General features: G+C 34.5%; 1 protein-coding gene across 7 annotated transcripts in view; it reads right to left on the bottom strand.

The window, feature by feature from the left end:
* Positions 1-21,309, bottom strand: part of ADD3 (adducin 3) — a 127,377-nt gene that overhangs the window by 22,169 nt on the left and 83,899 nt on the right. For 6 of the 7 annotated variants that reach the window (XR_009448259.1, XM_059661348.1, XM_059661346.1 and 3 more), the window contains one exon: positions 7,846-8,066. Coding sequence is in view for 5 of the 7 variants with exons in the window: in XM_059661348.1 (XP_059517331.1) it covers positions 7,846-8,040 (195 nt within the window). In the remaining 2 variants the exon portion in view is untranslated. Of the gene's footprint in view, positions 1-3,079; positions 3,134-7,845; positions 8,067-21,309 lie in introns of those variants that run through there. The other variant, XM_059661350.1, reaches the window with a different exon arrangement.

Here is a 21,309-nt window from a genome sequence, read left to right as displayed (position 1 = left end):
CTAAATTCTCTAGCAGTCAACATGAATCAAAACAATCTTCTCAGTGTGCTGATTTACAATGGCTTTAAAGTTAAAATTAAAGAGAATCACAACTATTTGTGAAACTGATGAGACATTTCTGCTGGGTGAGATGAGAAAGCTAAGTAAGAAAGTTTGAAAAATTTGTCCAAGGTCACATAGCTGTCAAGTGCCAGAGACAAGCACTCAGGTCAAATGGAGTTTTCATTAGTGATAATGCTTTTTCACTACAATATATCCCACAAGATGGTGAATACCATGTTAAAGCTTCAGGATGATCCATGGTGTCAGACAGGGGAATGTAGAAGCCCTTCTGTAATCAACTAAGAGAAAAATATGACTTGCCCCTTTAAAGCTAGTGAATAGCATCTATAAAGTATAAGAAGAGAAAAATTTCAAAGTAAATAAAATTTCTCAAGCCTTTGTATATAGTTGACAGTGCTTCAATAGATAAGAATTCTTCTATTCCAAAAGATTTAATAATTTTTGTCGTAACATTTATAACTCATTTTAATGTTTCAATGAAATATTATTCAGAACTTGCCTAGGTTATAATAATGTAAAATTACTAATGATATAAATTTGTTTCAGCTGTTTTTCAAAGCTTATCAATAAAATCATTAAACTTTCATTAAAATTTTAAAAATAAAATACTTATCTTTATGATAGATAATCGTATTTCTACTAAAATTCAATGTTAGCAAAACAATCCTTTTTAATTGATCAGTTAAATCTCACAATAAAGTCTTGAGATAGACAATGATTTGTTCAAGGTTGCACAGCTAATACATAATGAAACAAAGATTCTAATCTGGGCTCTCAGGTGGACACATGATCTTTCCTTAATTTTATCAGAGATGGGTTGTTATCACTGAAACCAAATACAACTAATAAGGCACCAGGCATGTTATGATCAGAAATACTGAGTAAATCTCTTAGGCTAGATTAGAGCATTAGGTTGAAATGACAGAGCAAAAAATTATATAGCAGCAGATTATATGATCCTGGAGTACTTGCCCTCTTACATCTAGGAATTCTCCCATCAAAGTAGAATGAGAAACTAACTTAGAGCAGGGCAGCAAGGTCACATGCTGGGCTTCTGAAGTCAGGTGAAAAGATCAAACAACACACATACAAACCACAGCATAAGCTGTGGCTTCCATCTCAGATACAGAAGAACAGAGAGGAGGAAGTAGAGGGGGTTATTACACCTTGACTACATGAATACATGAACGTGAATACTCCAGGTTGCCATCAGGATGATAGAATCTTTGAGACCTTCAAAACCCAAAATACAATTTAAGGAATTATGATTATAATATTCAAAGTGTAGCCACAAAAGCATAACATGTTTTAAATTAGCAATACTGTATATAACTTTACGTATACAATTTTCACAAAAATATTTGCTTACTATATTTAAGTGAGTTTCTTAATGTCACACAGGTAATAAGTGGTGGTGAACCCAGGTCCAAAACAACCATTGTGTGTATGTATGTATAAAAAATTGTATAAACAGATTGAAACTGGAAATGATGAGAAAATGGGCTGACCTCTAACTTAGACCAAAATAGTCTGCTATTACTCCAGGACTTCTATAATCTGTTATGTAATTTTTTTCTGTATCTACTCCTTGTGCTCTGGTCTAGTCTAGGAGGTTGGCTCAAGTATTGTCTCTGATCACAACTTGTAGTTTTCTATTCTTGCTCAGAATATTCCACCAAATGAAAAATCCTGGCTTCCACTGTTCCTCTATCTAATGAATTACCCTTTACTCAACATTCATCTTAAATGCCACCATCTTCTTGAAGTCTCTCTTTTAATCACCTCATTTAGGAAAGATCTCCTTATTTCTTCTCTTTCTACCCTGTTCTGAATTCTTTTAACATTTGCCTATACTACACTTAGGGTACCTACCATATGATTGTGATTTATTCTTCCTATTCTACTATACCACAATATCTGATGGCTGGACTGTTTTTTACATTCCTAGAGTCTCTCTGAGTATCTAGTTCAGTGCTCAATTAATAAAATTGTAAGTCAGAGTTTTCTTCTTATTTCCCTACATATAAGGGAAAAAAAAGAATGTGATCTCAATCTTGACTGAGTTAAGGATAGCAAAGATCCATTTCATAGTTTATTAGTACTGAATCTGAAGCTCTAGGAAACAGTCTCATCAGTCTATCACTTGAATGAGAAATTCCTCCTGTGTGATTAGGCCCGTCCATCATCTAATGGGAGAAAGTCATCTTTTTTTATGTAAGAAGTGAATATTCACTGAATGTTATAAATTTTTTAAAAGTCATTTAATTCTTCAACTCAAATAAAATCATACTTGAAAACTTGGTTTGTCCCCCGAATATTATAATTTGGACAGCTTCCTCATCAAATGTATGTCTAAAAAAGTATGATAAAAAAAAATCACTAGATAAAAAACAAAATGTTTAAGTTAGAGAGAGGGTGCCTTAAAAGCCTTATCTGAATCTCATACCTTTTTATTTTACACATCTTCTGTCGATGTTGAGGGAGTGATCCTGTAAACTTTGAATTTATAAGGTATGGATAAAAATAAACTTATAAAAAACATAAAAGATTCAGAGATTTGAGATTTTTGTAGGGTACGAGTATACTTTTAAGTACATACATATTCCTTTATACTATAAACCCAAAGTAGAATTTGAAATGTAGGATCTGAAGGCTTCTGCATCTAAAATCAGAACTTTCAGGAGAAAGTGAAAGATTTTTAAATCACAAAAAAAGAGGACCACTTTGATAAAAGAAACTGACCTGATGCAATTATCTCAGTTAAGGCTAAAAAGAAATCACATCAGCTAATTTATAAGTAATATCTAACTCATGGAAATCAGGTAGCAATACTGATAAATATCAGAGATGGATTTAAAATATCCACATGTGGATGTTCTCTACATCATAAGAATTATTAGAGAGAAAACTTGGAGCAAAAAGAAAAAAAAGATTACAGACTTGCTGCTCCCAAGGCACCCTACAATTATGTTATCAGATCTCTCCTAAGGAGGGATTAGGAGCATAACAAACTTACTTAGAAATTCTCCATTAAGAAATGTATTCATTTGGAAATAGATTACCACTGGTCCTGTTGAAAGGAGAAAAAACAAATAAACCAAATTTTCTTCTGGATGGTCTTTCTCTTGTATGTAAGTCTTAATTAATATGAAGCTAAAGGTTAGAATAATATCTCTTCTTGAAACTGGTATATAATTAAAATGCAAACAGTTAATACAGAATACTTGCATCTTAAACTTCTAAAGTGCCCAGATAAATCATGGTGATTTTGACTAACTATTCTAATTAAGGCACAGTTCAATTTTAGGCCTTAATGACAGTGATATTCTAAAATGTATGACTTTGAAGTTTCTCCATTCTTCAAAATAAGCGTATAGCATCACACATCACCCTGTCATGTGCCTAAACGCTCACTATCTACATTCCTCATGTGCTATCTTTCAGAATAACATTACACACTTCTGTCAACTAGTCTAAATTGTTTCCTATAAGTGGTAAGGCTTAAGAACTTGCATTCTTTTTCTGAAACCCACCGTTTTCCACATTAAACAGTAAAGTTCTATAGGAGCTTGTTGGACAACATTCAAGTGTTTAATGACTCAAAGCCTACTCAGCTATTCATATACCCTTCATCCATGTATTCAGAATTTACCAAATACCTAACTATGCACATGTGCTATTAGTTTTCAACTTACATACTTCAACTTTGATGAGGCATCATTTAATTACAGTGGTTTGCCATGAATGCTTCATTCTGAGACAAGGGGGAAAATGACAATCTAGGGTCTCCATAGACATGTAAATGAGGAGTATATTTGTCAAAGAAAACTTGTGGCTTCTCCCTACTGCATTAACAAAATCTCTAGCGAAAACCAGTTTCCTCACCAGCATTTAATTTCTAAGACAAATACTTTCTTAAATTAAAAAACATTATGACAAAAGGCCATGAAATTAAGTAATAGTTGGAGTCTGGATGAGACAAATTCTAAGCTCTTCTTTTATTTTCTCAGCTCAAGACAATAATGTGCTGTTTGTTGTTCAAATTTACAGGCACCAAAATGTCTTCTAACTAGAAACTCTTCTTGAGTGGGGTTAGATTAACTTGAGCAACAGAATTTGAAGATAAATGAAAAAATAATATATGGGTGAAATTATTTCATTGTTATTGAATGCTTTAAGTGCTACAGCTTAGTGGTTAAGGGTGTGAACTTTAGAGTTTAAATTTAAACCCCATCATTTAACTAAATTTGTAAAAACTACAGTTATTTAATGTCTTTAAGTTTCAGTTTATTCTTCATCTGTAAACTAGGGATATTAATACTTCTTTGACGGAGTTTTTGAGGATTAAATAAGATTCAATACATAATAGGTGCCTGGCACACAATAAATCCTTAATAAAAAAAAAGTATTAAAAAAAAAAAGAAAACCATAAAAATAATAAAAAAAAGTATTATACTTTGCTTTTATTGATTTCTCTCCTGATTTCCTTTCTTCCCAAATGAACTCACCATTTTAAACTTACCACTTACCAATTTGTTTCTTACAAACACAAACTAGAAATATCTTTGATCTATATCTTATTGGCTCTGAGTTTTGTCTAATAATGAACACCAATATTCACAGGAGGCCCATAGGTTTTAAAAGACTTTTATTAGTAGAAACAACTCAAGCCTGGGCTTAAAGGAACAAAGACGGTCCAAAAAGACAAGAGGTCTTTGAACTCTAAAACCTCTACAAGAAAGAAGCAGGTTGAGAAAAATACAGTTGCCAACACAGGCTACCTTTCAAGGAAAAGAAATAATGATTCAGAAGATAGACCCCAAACCCCAGAGGACTGAGCCAACAACTAAGGAGACTCTTCCCTGGTAAGTAGAAGGACTGAGTCCTCAACAGGGGAACTTCCAAGCATTTGTCCAAATGGATTTCAGAATTGCTCTGGGCGAGTTACTCCTTTATAACCCAATTTTCCCTTTTTTTGAACAGGAATGTTATAGCATTATCTTTGCCTGCCCCACCACTTATCTCTTTAGCTCTTTGTTCAATATACTTATCTCTTCAGTTTTTAGAACAATAGATTGAGAGGAGGAGCTGAACTTAAGGAATTATACTCCAGGACCAGATTTATACACCTGGACCAGATTTTGATGAGATTCTGGATTCAGGCATATAATATGGTACTGGAATGAGACTTTTGCAGGGGTGTTAGGAAAAGGTGGGTATATTTTGCAGGTAGGAGGAAGGTAAATAAACTATGACAGACTGTAGTCTTTTAAAATAAATTGGGAACAGAGAGTGAACAATCCTCCCCTCATAAGGTGGAGATTAATTCCTGTCCTCTTGAGTATGAGTTGAACTTAGTGACTCACTTCTAACTAATAAACAGGTAAGCATGGTAGTGTTTAATGTCATAAAAGGTGCTGCAGGCTCCTCTTTGCTCTCTCTAGGATACTTTGGAAGAGAACGCTCAAACAGCCTCAGGTAAAGGTCCATGTGGCGAGGTACTCTGGCCTTTTGCCAATACCTATGTGAATGACCCCTGGGACCAGTCGAGCCCTTAGATGACAGCAGCCCTGGCTGATGTCTTGACTGTAGCTTCATAACAGACCTTGAGTTAGACCACTTATCTCAGCTGCTCTGAATTCCTGACCCACAGAAATGATGAGATATTTAAAGCTTGTTGTTTTAAGCTGCTAAATTTTGGGGTAATTAGTTATGTAGCAATAGGTAACTATTACAGGCCACTATGTATAATTTCCTTTGGTGAGAAGTTCATTGTTAAACATGGCAGGAAAACAAAATTTTACACTTTCACAAACAAGATTTTAAATTCACTAGCAAAAATCTAGGGGGAAAATGATCAATCCACAATTCTTTTAAACCTTCTTTGTTACTCTCTGGGCTAAAGATTATCACTCTTGCTACATGAACATAGAAATAACAATCTATATATCCTCCCTCCCTCATTATTTTATTAAGTTCCCCAAGGCATAAGTAAAATTGATACTTTTAAGCCAAATCACAAATGAAAATACATAAATATTAAAAAATTAGATAATCTACTCAAAGTTATGCTGTCTCTGGTTTAATGGGGAAATTATAAAACAAAAAACTTCACATGGAAATGTAGTGTAGTATTTCTTCCTTTTAAACTTTATAGTTAGAATTGAATGGTCCTTTTTAGAGCACTTCCCAAAGAAATCTCAGTATTTAATAATCCTGCACAAAATCTGAACTTTATCTCATTCTTTCAGTTACTTTTTACTATATATTACATAATCACTGAGCTAAGTTAGAGCTTAAAAATGGGGTTTCTTTAGAAGAGAAAATATATCTATTTTGATCCAAATAATTAACATGTCCTTCAAATATTTCTAAACACAGAAACTTAGTTTCATAAAAGAAGGCACTTAACATTTACTCCTTCATGATGAAGTCTAGTTAATCTCTTTTCCATTGGGAAGGGGTTTCTTTAAGGGTTTATTTAAAGGATAGCTTTAAATTTAAGCTACTCTTGTCCTAGCTGGTTTGGCTCAGTGGACAGAGCCTCAGCTGGGGACTGAAGGGTCGAGGGTTTGATTCTGGTCAAGGTTACATACCTTGGTTGCAGGCTTGATCCCTGGTCCCGGTGGGGGCATGTGCGGGAGGCAACTCATCAATCAATGTGTCTCTCTCACATCCATGTTTCTCTCTTTATGTCTCTCCCCCTCCCTTCCACTCTCTCTAAAAAATTCAATGGAAAAATATCTTCAGGTGAGGATTAACACACACACAAAATAGTAATAACAAAATAAATTTAAGCTATACTTAAATTTCTCAAAGCTTGCACTGCTTTTATAACTTGTACTTGCTTTTTATCTAGGCCACTAGTATAGAAGAATTGCTCAGAGTGGAATTCCCCTTTGGCTTTGGACTTAACCTCTGTGATTAAATTCACAAGGGCACAACAAAAATGATTTACCAGGGCCACCCCAGGCAGTTCTATGTCTCGGTGCTTATTTTAGTACCTAAGTTGGAAACCTAATATAACCCTAACCTGGGCATCATGTGTCTATGTGTGCTGAGCTCTGTCTGCCTTAAGGGGACCATGACCTTCGTTTTACATAAAGTTATGAATTAATTTTGCATCTTAAATTAAGCTGTTCTCTCATTTTCTATTACTTATACATGACCTTTGAAATTTCACTAAGGGTAAAAAAAACTTGAATATAATTTGTAAGGTTTGGATACTACTGTGCAGACAGAATTTTCATCTTGAGTTTAGATTGTAGTCCACTTGTAATCTAATTAGTTTGGTGTGTATGCATGCACGTGTGTCTGCATTAGATATATGTAACACGAGGCTGCCTAATCTCAGACCTCAAAAACCTTACGTCTTCCTATGCTGCTCTGATTGTCAAGGTACCCAAAGGAAGAAGAAAACATGTGCATGAGATATACCTCACTCCTTTCTTGGTTTCTAACACTTCAGTAATGACTTTCATTTCTTCAGAGATATTCAGTCTGAATTGGATGTCGTTTAGCTCAGAAGCATCTTTCAATGAAGCATTACATTCAGAAATCACCCAAAGAAAATTGACACCACCAAGACAATACTATTTTGTTATTAAAGCCTTGCAAATTAAATATTTAAATTAGGTGTGCATTTTGCTTCTGCAAGATTGGGGGCAACTAATCACTCTTCCTCCATCCCTCTCCTAAACTGAGAGTTAAGATACCTCTGACCTCATTATATCAAGGTTTCCAAAGAAGAAAAAGTATAGCCTTCTTATTATTTCAACTCACAGGACTTTGCAAGATCTGAGTAACTCGTTTCCTCTGTTCCATCATATTGAAGTCTTGTCGTAGATCAGGAGACATGTTCCTCTCTCTGATGTATTCTGGGTCATTTTCATTGATGCGGTCAAAATACCTCTCTTTGTGAGGCATGCTGGGAGGAGGAGGAGTAGTGATCACGCCTTGGCTGGCATCTGAACTCATGCTTCAAGCCTGCTGATTCCCCTTATCTGTATTAATAAACACAAAGAAGGACATTAATGGTAAGGTAAATTCATTATGAAATTAAAATTTACATGGGTCAAGCAGAACCTCCTCCCTCCCCCAACCCCTAGAGTTAAGTGGTAGCTTTCTTTAAAAAGTAACTTCTCAAAAAAATATCAGATAATTTTTTAATTAAGGTAAAAAATGCCTTAGATTGTAATGCTAAATTGGAAATTGATATTTTCAGAGCTAATGGAAGCTTGTGGTTCAATTTTAATAATGTCACCAACTGCTGTTCAATTTTTAAAGAAAGTAATGATCAAAATACATACGCCACATCTAAAATGGCAAATTTTCACAATTAGTAAGTACTGTCAGTAGAGCTCTTTTTTCTCAGTTATGATTTTGTTAGACCAAACGTTGGCCAGATTTAAGACCCACTACATTTTGTAGTGAACATAATTTACTGACATGAGGGAAACATGCTTTAAGATTTTTAAATGGCCGAAACCGGTTTGGCTCCGTGGATAGAGCGTCGGCCTGCGGACTGAAAGGTCCCAGGTTCGATTCCGGTCGAGGGCATGTTCGATTCCGGTGGGGGGTGTGCAGGAGGCAGCTGATCGATGTTTCTCTCTCATCGATGTTTCTAACTCTCTATCTCTCTCCCTTTCTCTCTGTAAAAAAAATCAATAAAATATATTTTAAAAAAAAAGATTTTTAAATGATTCAACAAGTTCCCAGGGAAAATGTAGTAATTACTAAGATTGCTAGATTACATAACTTCAGCAAGACGGTACTTCAAAAATCCAAGTAAAGAAACAATGAAAAGCTATTCAAAAACCACATGAACAGCTGATTCACTTAATTATCATGATTATCACTGATACTAAGGGTTAGTCTTGATTTCATGCTAGGGAAACAAATTCATTTGGGCTTTGCTACAACTGAGCACCTAACTAACTATAGCTAGATCAACAGGATAGTCATTTAATATTCCTCCCTCACCCCCACCTGGGATCTCTGTGTTAGAAGTGGAAGTCATCTAGCTTGGTGCTTTTCAAGTTGTCTATGGGTGGCCTTCTCCAACTTACTGTGAGCCAATATTTTTGTAAAATACAAAATTATGCATTTAGATGTCCTGGCAATGTCAAACTCCAATAAGTTTCTAAACACATAATATCAGTCTGTACTTGTCACAGACAGTCCAATGTGCAGACTGGTACTAGATCCTGAACCACACTTAGAGGAGCAATGACCTAGCAGAGAGCAATAGTCACTGCCAACTAAAGGAATGCTTCCTCAAGTTTTTAGAAGTGACATGGTAGTAAGCCTAAATCAAGAGAAAGGAAGACCACTGATGGTGTATTCCTTTTCCTAGTTGTTCTTTTGAACTGAGTATAGAAAATGCAAAAATGTGCAAGAAGGAACCAGAAAAGGAAACAAAAAAGAAATTGTAAAAATGGATTTGCTTAACATAATTTTCTCTACGGATCGTGACTTCCACTCGTACAACTTGTTCAGTATTAATGAGTGGGTAACAAAAGACCATTTTGACTAACTACAAAGTGGCATTTTTTAAGTAATTATTTGTCTGGTGGGAATAATCACTTCTTAATAAGGGGAATTAAATGTAAAACATCCAAGTATTCTTTTTCCATTTATGTCAAAATCTAAGGGGAGAGAAGTTTCTGTGGACCCACAACTCTGCAAATTCCACAACCTCAAAGTCCCAACGGAACACTTTTCTAGTTCGATCCAGAAGGGGAAAGGCAAAAAAGGTCATGTTCATCTTAGAGATCTGAATCCCTGATAAAGACCAGGGACATCTGGTCTCACCTTTTAAACACAGTTAACAACCAATTTGTCTCTAACAAATTAGTCTTCTGTGATAGAGTTCATCTCTAAAGCTGCCTTGACCCAACTTAGCCCACGCAAACTTATAAGACATTAAAACTTCTTGCATTAATTCTGGTCTTAGAAGTGTAAACTCATTGTTTAAAAATGATTTTTTGCAAAACACATTGAAATTATTTCCTTCTTCTTGCAACATTAATTTCATATACAACATTCTGTAAGCTATCTAAATTACTTTAGTGTACTACACTGAAAATTCAGGAAATATAGCTTAAAAAACACTTTATATGATACCACTTAAATGAAATTCTGATTTTGTGACTAGAAATCAATTAATCAGTGAAAAAAATGTAAAAAATGAGCTTTTATATAATTGAGCCTTCCACATCCTGTCATTATTTTAAAAATTGAAAGAAAAAACAATTAAAGAATGAGTGATAATTAAATGTGTTCTTCAAAGTTGTTTTTTTAAAATTTCTTCTTTTTATACAACATCTACTACTAGTGGAGTAACTCTGGCCATATTATATTCTTCAAAAATTTGTGGGTTTTTTTGTATTGCTATTAGTTTGACTTACCAACCTATGGTCTTTACCATTATTTTGCTATATATAAAAAAAAGTGGTATACAGAGCACCAACTGTAAAAAACCTTTCCTTTTTCTCATATCCAGCTGGGTTATCACATGTCTAGAGGCCTAATCAATCTTTGGAACATTATTTTCTTAGAAGCTGTTTATTATGTCATGCTGACTTTTAAATGGCCAACTACAGACTAAGTGAGTACTTGATTAATAACTGGGATATCACTTAACAAAGAAATCAATCCTATTTCATTTGCCACAGTAGGCCACTGGCTTAAGCCATTTTTAAAAGACAGTCCACAAATATTGCCTTTAGTTGGATTCTACCTATTTCTTAATTCCAAAAGCACTATTTAGTTTAATGAAGAATAGGGTTAGATAACAAGTTTGAGATGTTTATAAAATAATTTTATGAAAACACAGCAAAAAGTAAAGAATTGTGGTAGATTCATTTCGTTTTCCCAGCATTGGTTTAAGAAGCTGATAAGTGAAACATTAATAAGTAAAAGCTTATAGTTTGAAGAACTCGTTATGATTAACACATTTTTCGAGTAAGGTAAAGAGAAAGCTACTTCTAACCACCTACTTAAATAATAAAAGAACATACTATATGTGTATAACACTTTGTAGTTTATACCATCTCTTAAATCTTTCTGATTTTATCTTTGCAGCTATAAGTTCAGGTTGATAATTGAGATGTTCAGTGGATTAAGAATCCTGCCCCAATTCATATTGCTTATGTCTGGGGCAATATTCCAAGTCATGATTTTCTGTCTCCTAGTTCACTTTACAATGACACATACTTTTTCACATATCATAAAAAATAAGAGGACTCCAAAATTTTGAAACGTTTAGTCTACATTCTATCCTAAATATTTAACAATTGGAGCTTATGGCATTTATAAAAAAATGAGGAAATGACACCAAAAAAGGTAAATAAGATTAGGAATGACTCACCGCACTCTGACCCTTTTAAAACTTCAAAAGCTCATTATTTAACTTGGCTTTTTAAAAGAAGAAGTTTCAAAGTTTTATGCACATGGAATAAGAATTGGGAATTTATATAAAGGATACAGAATAAAGAATTAGAATAGTAACTTCTCCTTTTACATAGATTTTAAGCCAATCATAAGCACAACTGATTATCTGCAATTCTGTACACTAAGTACTACAGATTGAACTATATTTCAAACTTTGAAAACGTTTAGGATCCACAAGATTATCTGAACATAAACAAAATTCAGAAAAATATGGGAGAAGTTTGCAGCATTATTTTCAATAGCCAAGATAATAGAAACAAACTAAGTGTTGATGAATGAACAGATTTTTAAAAATGTAATATATATACAACAGAATACTATTCAGCCATAAAGAGAAGGAAATCCTGCCACTTTCAACAACATGGGTGGACCTTGCGGGCATTATGCTAAGTGACGTAAGTTAGATAGAAAAAACCTTGTACATGAAATGTTCAGAGCTGCACTATTCACAATAGCCAAAAGGTGGAACCAACTCAAATTCCCTCAACTGATGAATGGATAAACAACAAATGTAGTATTATCCACATAATGGAATATTATTCAGGGGAAGGCGGGATGAGGAGAGACTGCTTAATGAGTGCTAGAATTTCTGTTTGGGGTGATAAAAAAGTTCTCATTCTAGAGAGTGTGATGGCTGCACAACATTGTGAATATACTTAATGCCACTAAATTGCACACTTTAAAATGGTTAAAATAGTAAATTTTATGTTCTGTGTATTTTACCACAATAAAAAAATGAACTCAAAATGAATCACAAACTGAAGTGTAAAACTATAAAACTTTTAGAAAAAAAGTAAGAGAAAATCTTCAGATCTAGAGCCAGGCAGAATTCTTAGATTTGACACAAAACCATGACCTATAAAGGAAAAATGATATATTAGACTTTACCAAAATTTAAAATATCTGTCTGCAAAAATCTGTTAAGATTAAAATAACAAGCTACAGACCATGAGAAAAAATCTGCGAACCACAGATCCTACAAAGGACTAGTATGTATGATATATAAGAAACTCTCAAAACATAACAGGTTAAAAATAAAACAATTCAATTAGAATATGAGAGTCTTACATCTTTACTATACTGCCTTACAAGAAGAATGTTTTAAGAGAAGTAAATGATAGATTCTAGTTCCTCTTAACCCTGAACAACAAAACCTAACATAAATATTTCTGTTTTCAGGTGATATGTCAGACAACTCAGTTCCCAGGCTCCTTCTCTTTACAATGATCTAATCCTATTTTCAGTACCACACCACCGCTACACACAGTCAGGCTTCCTACCTAGGCTTCGGGGCAATATAAGCCAGAGCAAACCAGTATAAACTCTATTACAAAAAAACCAGTCTTTTAACAGTGTTCTTTGAATTGAAAATGCTGTGGAAAATAGATTTTTTTTAAAGTAATGTTATAAAAATTGTCAGCACTATGGGTTTCCTCTGGCCATGGAGATTAGACACAAGATATCAAGCATAAACAAAATTCTAGTTTTAAAAATGTTATCCAAATATTTATGCAGTAACTATTCAACATGTATGTTTAAAGAACATTAGGTTCAAGATACAAATAGATGGAACACCCTAGAATGGTAGCTTTCAAACTTTTAAAAAATGGCAATCAGCAATAGAAATATACTTTATGTTATAACCACATAAAATAGATGAGATATATGACAAATAAATTCATGACATGATACTTTCCTATGTGGTATATTCTAATATTTTCAGTTTTTAAAAAATGTGGGTCAAACTGATTCATAATCTGCTAATGAGTTGTGACCCACAGTTTGAAAAACACTATTCTAGAAATTCAAGTGATGGTCAGATGGGAAACAGAAAAAGGAAAAGAAGAGAGGGAGGGGGGGAGGGAGAGAGGACAGAGGAGTGAGGAGAGAGTTGGTGAACAAGGGGAAAATGAATATGTGCTAAAGAGACAGAAGAAAATAAATGATTCATTGATTTATATATTTTAAATGTTTATGACAGTTTATAGAAATAGGTCTTAGTGATTTGTGGGATAATTAAATTCTCCTCCATTTGGCCACTTAGGAAGTGCCATCTGTATAACTCAATGTCAGATTTTTTTTTCCTCTTATCTACTTCTAGTTTAACTGTCCAGATCTCTTTGCTCATGTTTGTAGTCCTCATAGTGGTAGAATGCTCCATAAGCGGCAGCTGAATTGAATTATTTTACTATATCACAGCTTCTATATAAATCTGGTTTCTATTATTTCTAGTCTGGGAATGGTAAACACAATCTTATGAAAAGTTATTACTTATGAAACGTCTTTCCAAACTTAAAATTCTTGGCAGTTTTAACAGCTTTCTATAGAATATTAGCAACAAGATGGCTCTACTTTCAAGTACCAGGCCTAATGTTCTATATTTAAAACAATAATCAGATAAGCCAAGACTTCAGAAGGACATTTGGTAACAACAGCTTGTTTACTGAGTTAGAATTTTTCTTAATGAAAGTTACTATAACACTGTGAAGGTATTTAAAGTTCTAGGAAACAAATTGGACTCAGCACAAACTATGACAAGTCACATCCTCATATTGGTCAGTGAAATTTTATTCATTTTAAATTTGAAAAGACATGAAGTAGTTTCAACTGGTAGCCAAATTTTTATATATAACTGACATGAAATCAATAGATCTGAAAAAGTAGATAGAAGTCAAGGAAAATGTAAAACAAATAAATTGGCATTGAGTATAACTGATCAATACAAATATCACTTTCTAAGTGCCCAATGGAAGATTTAATTATCCCACAAAGCACTTATTGCTATAATGCTATTGATTCTATGACAGCTGTCTTGGAATATTCCAGGATCACATTGTATAGATGAGACAAAATTATACTCAGAGATGTTGAGTGCTTTTTCTAAAGCTATAAATGCTCAAGCACCAGATGACTACTATGTCTTAATAAGAGGTTATCAAAATGACATTGATTGTGCTCTAGGTAATAATAAATGATGTTGAAGTTTACACTTTTACCACTCAAGTTAATTTGGCATCATTTTGAAAGAGTTGATGGCCTTTAACTATTTATAATGAAGCAAACCAACCCTCAGAAAAAGATTATGTTGGTAGCATCCCCACTTCATAATAAAAAAAAAATTGAGGTTTCATAATTTGCCTCAGATAACCAAATGCTCTTCAAATGAGGAATTATTCATGGTTACAGATATTAATAGGTGTGGAAGAGTTGGCAAAAAAAGATGGAATAGCTCCAAGGACTGTCATTTCCCAAAAGTATACATAGCTATTACAACCTTGATTATGGCCTTTCTTTATTGTGATGCCTGGAAATATAGGATCACAATATTCAGCACCAAAATATATGTAGTAAATGTTCTCAAAGTAGTAAAATTAAAAAACATGTAGGGCTATAAAAATGTAGAACCGTAACTCTGTCTGGCCTACTGCCAAAATCTTAAGATGGATCCAAATCATTTTAAAATTTCTGAATCCTTTTTGTTGTTTTGAAATGATTTGTTAAGTATATCTTTAAAATAAAAGTATAAATTATAATGTTCAATTTAAAAGTCTAGGGAACAATGAATCTACAGTTGATTAGTAAAAGATATTATTAATCTGAGTCTTAGTTAAAAATTCAATTTAAAGAAAAAATACTAACAATAACAAAATAAACTAGTAGCAGTAACAACAACCCATTACATTACTAAGTGTCCTATACTTAATGGAAGCTGACAGCTGGATCAGCATTCATTTAAAAAAAAAAAAAACAACAACAGAGAAAAGAAAAATTGGAGGGCACAACTATGAGAGTATTTTGGTTTCTGACTTTGTCTTATAAATAAAAATAACACTGTGAACTGATCAACTATTTTAACAAACATGAAAAATACATCCTGTACTTGTACAATTGGGACATATAGTAGTAGTTACATGCAATCATAATATACATAGTTCAAAATGTAAGTGCAGAGCAAAAATTTCAAGTAGATGCTTGCTAGGGCAACATTCAGCAGGGTGTTTCAAAGACCATAGGCATTCACTGCTGTATTAAGCAGAGGATGAATCTAACCTCTTTCTTACTAAAGTGCCAATAAGTAATGAAGAATATTTCATTGATCAACATTACGTGTGAGCTGGATTTCTATATTTGAAGAGTAAGGGTTAGGGAGAAGAGAGGCAGTTACTTGCTTAGACATTGGTAGGAATGGAAGTAACGGTCACTGGTAACTTGAAAAAAAAAAAATCCTTCATTACAAATTTAACAATGATAATGGCCATGCAAAGGGCAGAGTTACAAATTTGAAAACATGTATAAAGAGTTCAGAGGAAATGTATTTTCTAAAGTCCAAGCTTAATCATTGCCCAGACTTAGCTCAAATTGTTCCCAATATGAATCATTTGGAAAAGCAAACAAGAAACGGATTTTTCAATAAACTAACATATAGTCTTATAAAATGATGAGTAAAACAATCAACCATAGAGAGATAATCCTTCACATATCTTGAGAATCCAAAAACATATGCCTTGGTTCCTTGACCCTCCTTTCTTCAAAATATGACGAATGCCTTGTATATATTTCCTCAGTTATCATTTGTCTACAACACGGAGCTTTCGGAAATGGTTGGGGGGAAAAACAAAAGGACCCCCCCTCCCCCGCCCCAACCTGTCCCTAAGAGAAAGTTGACAAAGACAAGTGGATTGATTACTCCAATGTGTCTCTCAGACATTTAGTTTCTGTTAAGTCCCCTGGTATCAGTGAAATTTTAAAAACTGAGATGCAGGAAACGATCCAGAATTTGACAGCTCATGATAAATGAGAGGTTTCAAAAAAATGGAATCACTGGAGATTATGATTTTTAAAGAAAGATTCATTGCGCTCAATTTCTGGAGATACCTTAAGTCTTTGGTTCTTTACTATTTGGTATGTAAGTCCTTCTGGACACAAAGCATTTTTTTTCTTAAATAAACATCAACCCTCACATACCTTCATGTACTAAAGTCTACTCAATTATCTGTCCAGTACTGAGCTTAAAAATTTAAAGCCTTTACTTTTGACATTTTCTTGAGAGTAATGTTTGAGGTCAAATTCAATCTTACCTATTTCTGCATATCTACTCTAGAAACCTGGGAAACTTTCCAAAGTGAATATCAGAATACAAGTAATATAGAAAACTTAACTCCCTGAAATTCCAATCTTACATCTACCTATTTCACCAAGGATTGCTGGCAAGTACCAGAGGCTAGGAAAGAGGCATAAAACAATTTGCTTCATTAAGATTTAAGAGCCTCCAGAAGAAACCAAGAAATTCTGGTTCCTAAGTCTGAAGAAATGCAAACAATCCTCCAAAGCTCATTATTAAAAATGAGTTCAGTTTTGCAAAATCAAACATTCACCCAAAAGGCTAACCTAGAAAATTCATTTGACAATACTTCTAATAGGTATATCCTTAATATGATCACTGTGACCAGTGAGTGACAAGAGGGAGGTTGGAAGGGCACAAAAAATATGAGGCAAAGTTCCTTATTTTAAAAACTACTCAAATATATACTAATAAAATGTTAAAGAACACAGGGTATGAGTAAATCCCAAGAGTTCATCTGATCTCCTATTTCAGGTATTCCAGCTAAAGATTTTTGGCTTTTATAGCTAGAATTTATAAAATACAGCTGTCAAAGTCAATCCAAAAGCTGTAGGTAACTCAATACATCATTACTGCAAAGAAATCTGATTTGAAGGAGTTCCTACTTCAGATTTTGGCTAGTATGGAGAATTTCAAGATCACCATAGCCTCATCTGTGTGTCTCTCCCCTGAGCCTCCTCCTCCACGCCCCACTTCTCCCCATGGGAAGTCTACTATTGAGCCATGAACATGCAGTTTATAGAACACAGATAATAGTACTTTGAAATAACTTTTAAAAGTATTTGGTTATCACTTGTCATTTTAGAGATCTGATAATGGTTTTAAGTGGAAGTCCATGAAAAGAGATATTTATCAACCTCAGAAATCTGTTTTTGTAAAAACAAACTATTTTTGTGAAACTAGCTTTTTCAAATGAACCATCTTTAGATTTGAAATTCAACATTACATACTGTACCGAGTTTAGTAGTATCCCCCAAAATTTATGTCATTACCTTAGAAATGTGATCTTTTTGAAAATAGTCTTAATTTGTAACCAAATTAAGATGAGGTTATACTGGATTAGGACACAATGACTAGAGTCTTTATAGGAGGAAAGTGAGAAAGATGTGGACACAGAGACATAGAGGAGATACACAGGGGAGAGCCATGTGATGATGGATGCATCTGTAAACCTAGGAATACCAAGGATTGCTGGCCAGTACCAGAGGCTAGGAAAGAGGTATAAAACAATTTGCTTCAGAGCCTCCAGAAGAAACCAACTCTGCTGAATTTTGACTTCTGGCCTCAAGAACTGTAAGACAGTAAGTTTCTGTTGTTTTTATCCACTCACTTTGTGTTACTTTGCTATGGTAGCCCTAGAAAACTAATACACACATTGTTCCAATGGAATTTCCATCCCAATAATATCTATTTTAGGAGGCATTTTACCAGCATAACAATGTGGATGGACAGCACCTATGCAGAATCAAAAGTCATTTCTTTAGAAATAAATACTGCCTTCCCTAATATTGCCTAATTAGAACCAAAAGAGAAATAGCACCTTTAGAATTTAAAGTTGTTAGAGAGTAATAGGATATAAGATATTATTACATCCAGTCCTATACTCCCTTTGCTCCAAATGAAAAAACAGGTCCCAAAAGAAAATGTGACTTAGTTAAGTCCCTCAATTTATCTTACTCGGGGCATTTTGCAGGATCTAGAGTAGCATGTGATATATAGATCATATGATCTGTCATTGTAAAAAAAAGATTTAAAACATACACTTCATTTAAAAAGTCCTTTAACTAAAACTTTTGGCAGTAAACTAATTTAAGAAGCTCAGCATATTATATAAAATGTTAACTTTTATGAGAAAGAAAAGCACTTAAAGACTCAAGCTCCAATTACTTGATTTTAAGGGGTTTGTAGGTATGCATTCAAGGTTAACAGATTTTTATTTTTTTATTTCAATTCTTTATTTGTTTAAAGTATTACATATGTCTCCTTTTCCCCCCATTGACCTCTCCCCGGCTGTTCCCACCCCCTACAGTAGTCGAGCCACTGCAGCTGGCGAGCCACATGCGGCTCTGTGGCCCCTTGAGTGTGGCTCTTCCACAAAATACCACGTGCAGGTGCACATGTACAGTGAGATTGAAACTTCATGGCCCAGGGGCAGAAGTCGGTATTCTGTGGAAGAGCCACACTCAAGGGGCCAAAGAGCCGCATGTGGCTAGCGAGCCGGTTTGCCAACCACTGCCCTAGCACATGCCCTCACCCCCCTAATGTCTGTGTCCATGGGTTATGCTTATATGCACGCATATAAGTCCTTTGGTTGATCTTTTACCCCCCTCCCCTGCCTTCCCTCTGAGGTTGGACAGTCTGTTCGATGCTTCAATGTCTCTGACTCTGTTTTTGTTCCAGTTTATGTTGTTCATTATATTTTTAAAAATGTGTTTTCATAAGAATTTAGGACCATTTATACCATTTTTAAATAACGGGAATGCTTCTCTTTCAAGCTTTTGTGGTAATTCACTAGAGAGAGTAAACTATATAACTCAGCTTTTTGTGCCCACTCAACACATGCCTGAAGGGACCACTTAAAACTCCTTGCTATATTTTAAACTCAGGCTTGCAGTAGGACTCTTGTTTTTCTGAGGCCCACAATGACTAGACTTACAGCTTAGTTCTATAGTGCTCATTTAGCTGGACTTAAAGCCCACATCAAGTACTTTATTGTCAAATAAAAGCAATCTTCATGGAGCTTAGCCACTTAAGTAGCTCTCCAGAGTTTGGTAAATATTTTGTGTCTACTCTTGATCTCTATTGTTAGGGAAGGGTTTCACAGAGTTGTAAAGCGGTGGAAAGTTTATTTCAAACATCTAAAATATAGTATGGATACTTAAACCCTTGAGGTTCATGGTTACAACTGAGAAGCACAAAGCTACCTACTGTAACTTACCACAATATCATTTTCTTAGTTCTCCCCTCAAGGGAAAAGAGGAAGTATTCTAGAGTCCCATCCTAAAAGAAAACACTTAGGAATCAAGCCTGGGGGGGGCTCTCAAAATAGAACGAAGAAGGCTTCAAGTCTATCTCCTACAGACTTAGGAAAATGACGCCTCTTCAAACAAAAGCTATTTCCCTGACTAAAGCTTTGTTCACCTTGTTTCTCACACACTTAACCTGTTTTCCTCTCTAATCTTCATCTATCCAAATGTTAACCCACATTGGAGGTCTTAATTTAAAAGCCAAGTCCTTCCATTATGGTTTCCCCAATCTCCCCCACCAAAATTAGCCTGTTTCCCCTTGATATTCCCAAAGCACTTTGTCATAGTGTATGTTGCTTTAAAATTATTTGAGTATATCTGTCTGCCCCTGCAACATCTTTTTCCTCTCTTCACTTCCAATTAAAGTTATTCAATAAGGATTTATTAAACGAAGTGAGGTGAATAGGACTATTGATTCATAACATCACACTCTCTACTCGTCTTAAACTAGGGCAGAGAACCTAGAGCAACCCTTGAAAATTGGGCAAATCATGGTTTGATCAGAATTACCACACATCCAAGCCGAACCGGTTTGGCTCAGTGGATAGAGCGTTGGCCTGCGGACTGAAGGGTCCCAAGTTCGATTCCGGTCAAGGGCATGTACCTTGGTTGCAGGCACATCCCCAGTGGGGGGCGTGCAGGAGGCAGCTGATCGATCTCTCTCATCGATGTTTCTGGCTCTCTGTCCCTCTCCCTTCTTCTCTGTGAAAAATCAATAAAATATTAAAAAATAAAAGAATTACCACACATCCAAGATAGTTGAGTATATTGCAATCTGCATCTAAAATGTCTTAAACTGACTGGAAAGTAATCACAAGAAAGTACACATATGTAATACCCTTTGTAATACTGTAAGCAATTAAAAAAACAAACAAAAAACAACAGAAAGTATAAAGGTATAAAATGACAATTTTAAAAAATCTATAGTTACTGCAATGTTTTGAGACCAGGTACAAATAATGCTACAAAAATGTCATCTTAACCCCCGCCCCCCCAAAAAAACTACTGATTCAACCAATCAGCAAACACTAAATGTTAAGTAAAGGGTATAAAGAAATATAAGGCACAGGTCTAGGTCCTGCCCTTAAGGGCTTTCCAGTTTAATCAAAGAGAGAACTAAAACATGACCACACGGAAAGATAACTGGCAGTAAAAGCATTTTACGACAACTGCCAAAAAAGACTGCACAGCTGGTGTGGCTCATTGGTTGAGCGTCGACCTATGCACCTGGAGATCACAGTTCGATTCCTGGTCGGGCATATGCCCTGGGTTGTGGGCTTGATACCCAGTGCTGCCAATTGATGATTCCCTTTCATCATTGATGTTTCTCTCTCTCTCTCCAAAATGAAAATATATTTTAAAAAAAGATAATGTGAGATTTCCAAGAGCTGTTGAGAAATGCTAATAAACAGAATTTTGGATTAAGATAGTAAAGATTTCAATGAACACATAAGGTCTGAAGTTATTCATATACAAAGTGAGGTGGTTTGATCGACGACCTCTAGGTTTAGCTTCCAGCTCTGAAATTTTATTGTACTCCTTTTAACATAATTATAGTGACTTGATATTAACTACCTCTTAAATGGAGTTTTCTTCTTCCTAATCAATATGAAAAGTAACGGCTTTTAAAAAGCTGTCAGTTCC

Source organism: Myotis daubentonii, chromosome 13 (assembly GCF_963259705.1).
Source record: "Myotis daubentonii chromosome 13, mMyoDau2.1, whole genome shotgun sequence".
Lineage (NCBI taxonomy): Eukaryota > Metazoa > Chordata > Mammalia > Chiroptera > Vespertilionidae > Myotis > Myotis daubentonii.
The sequence above is the reverse complement of the archived record's forward strand: the minus strand, read 5'-3'. Positions and strand labels throughout refer to the sequence as shown.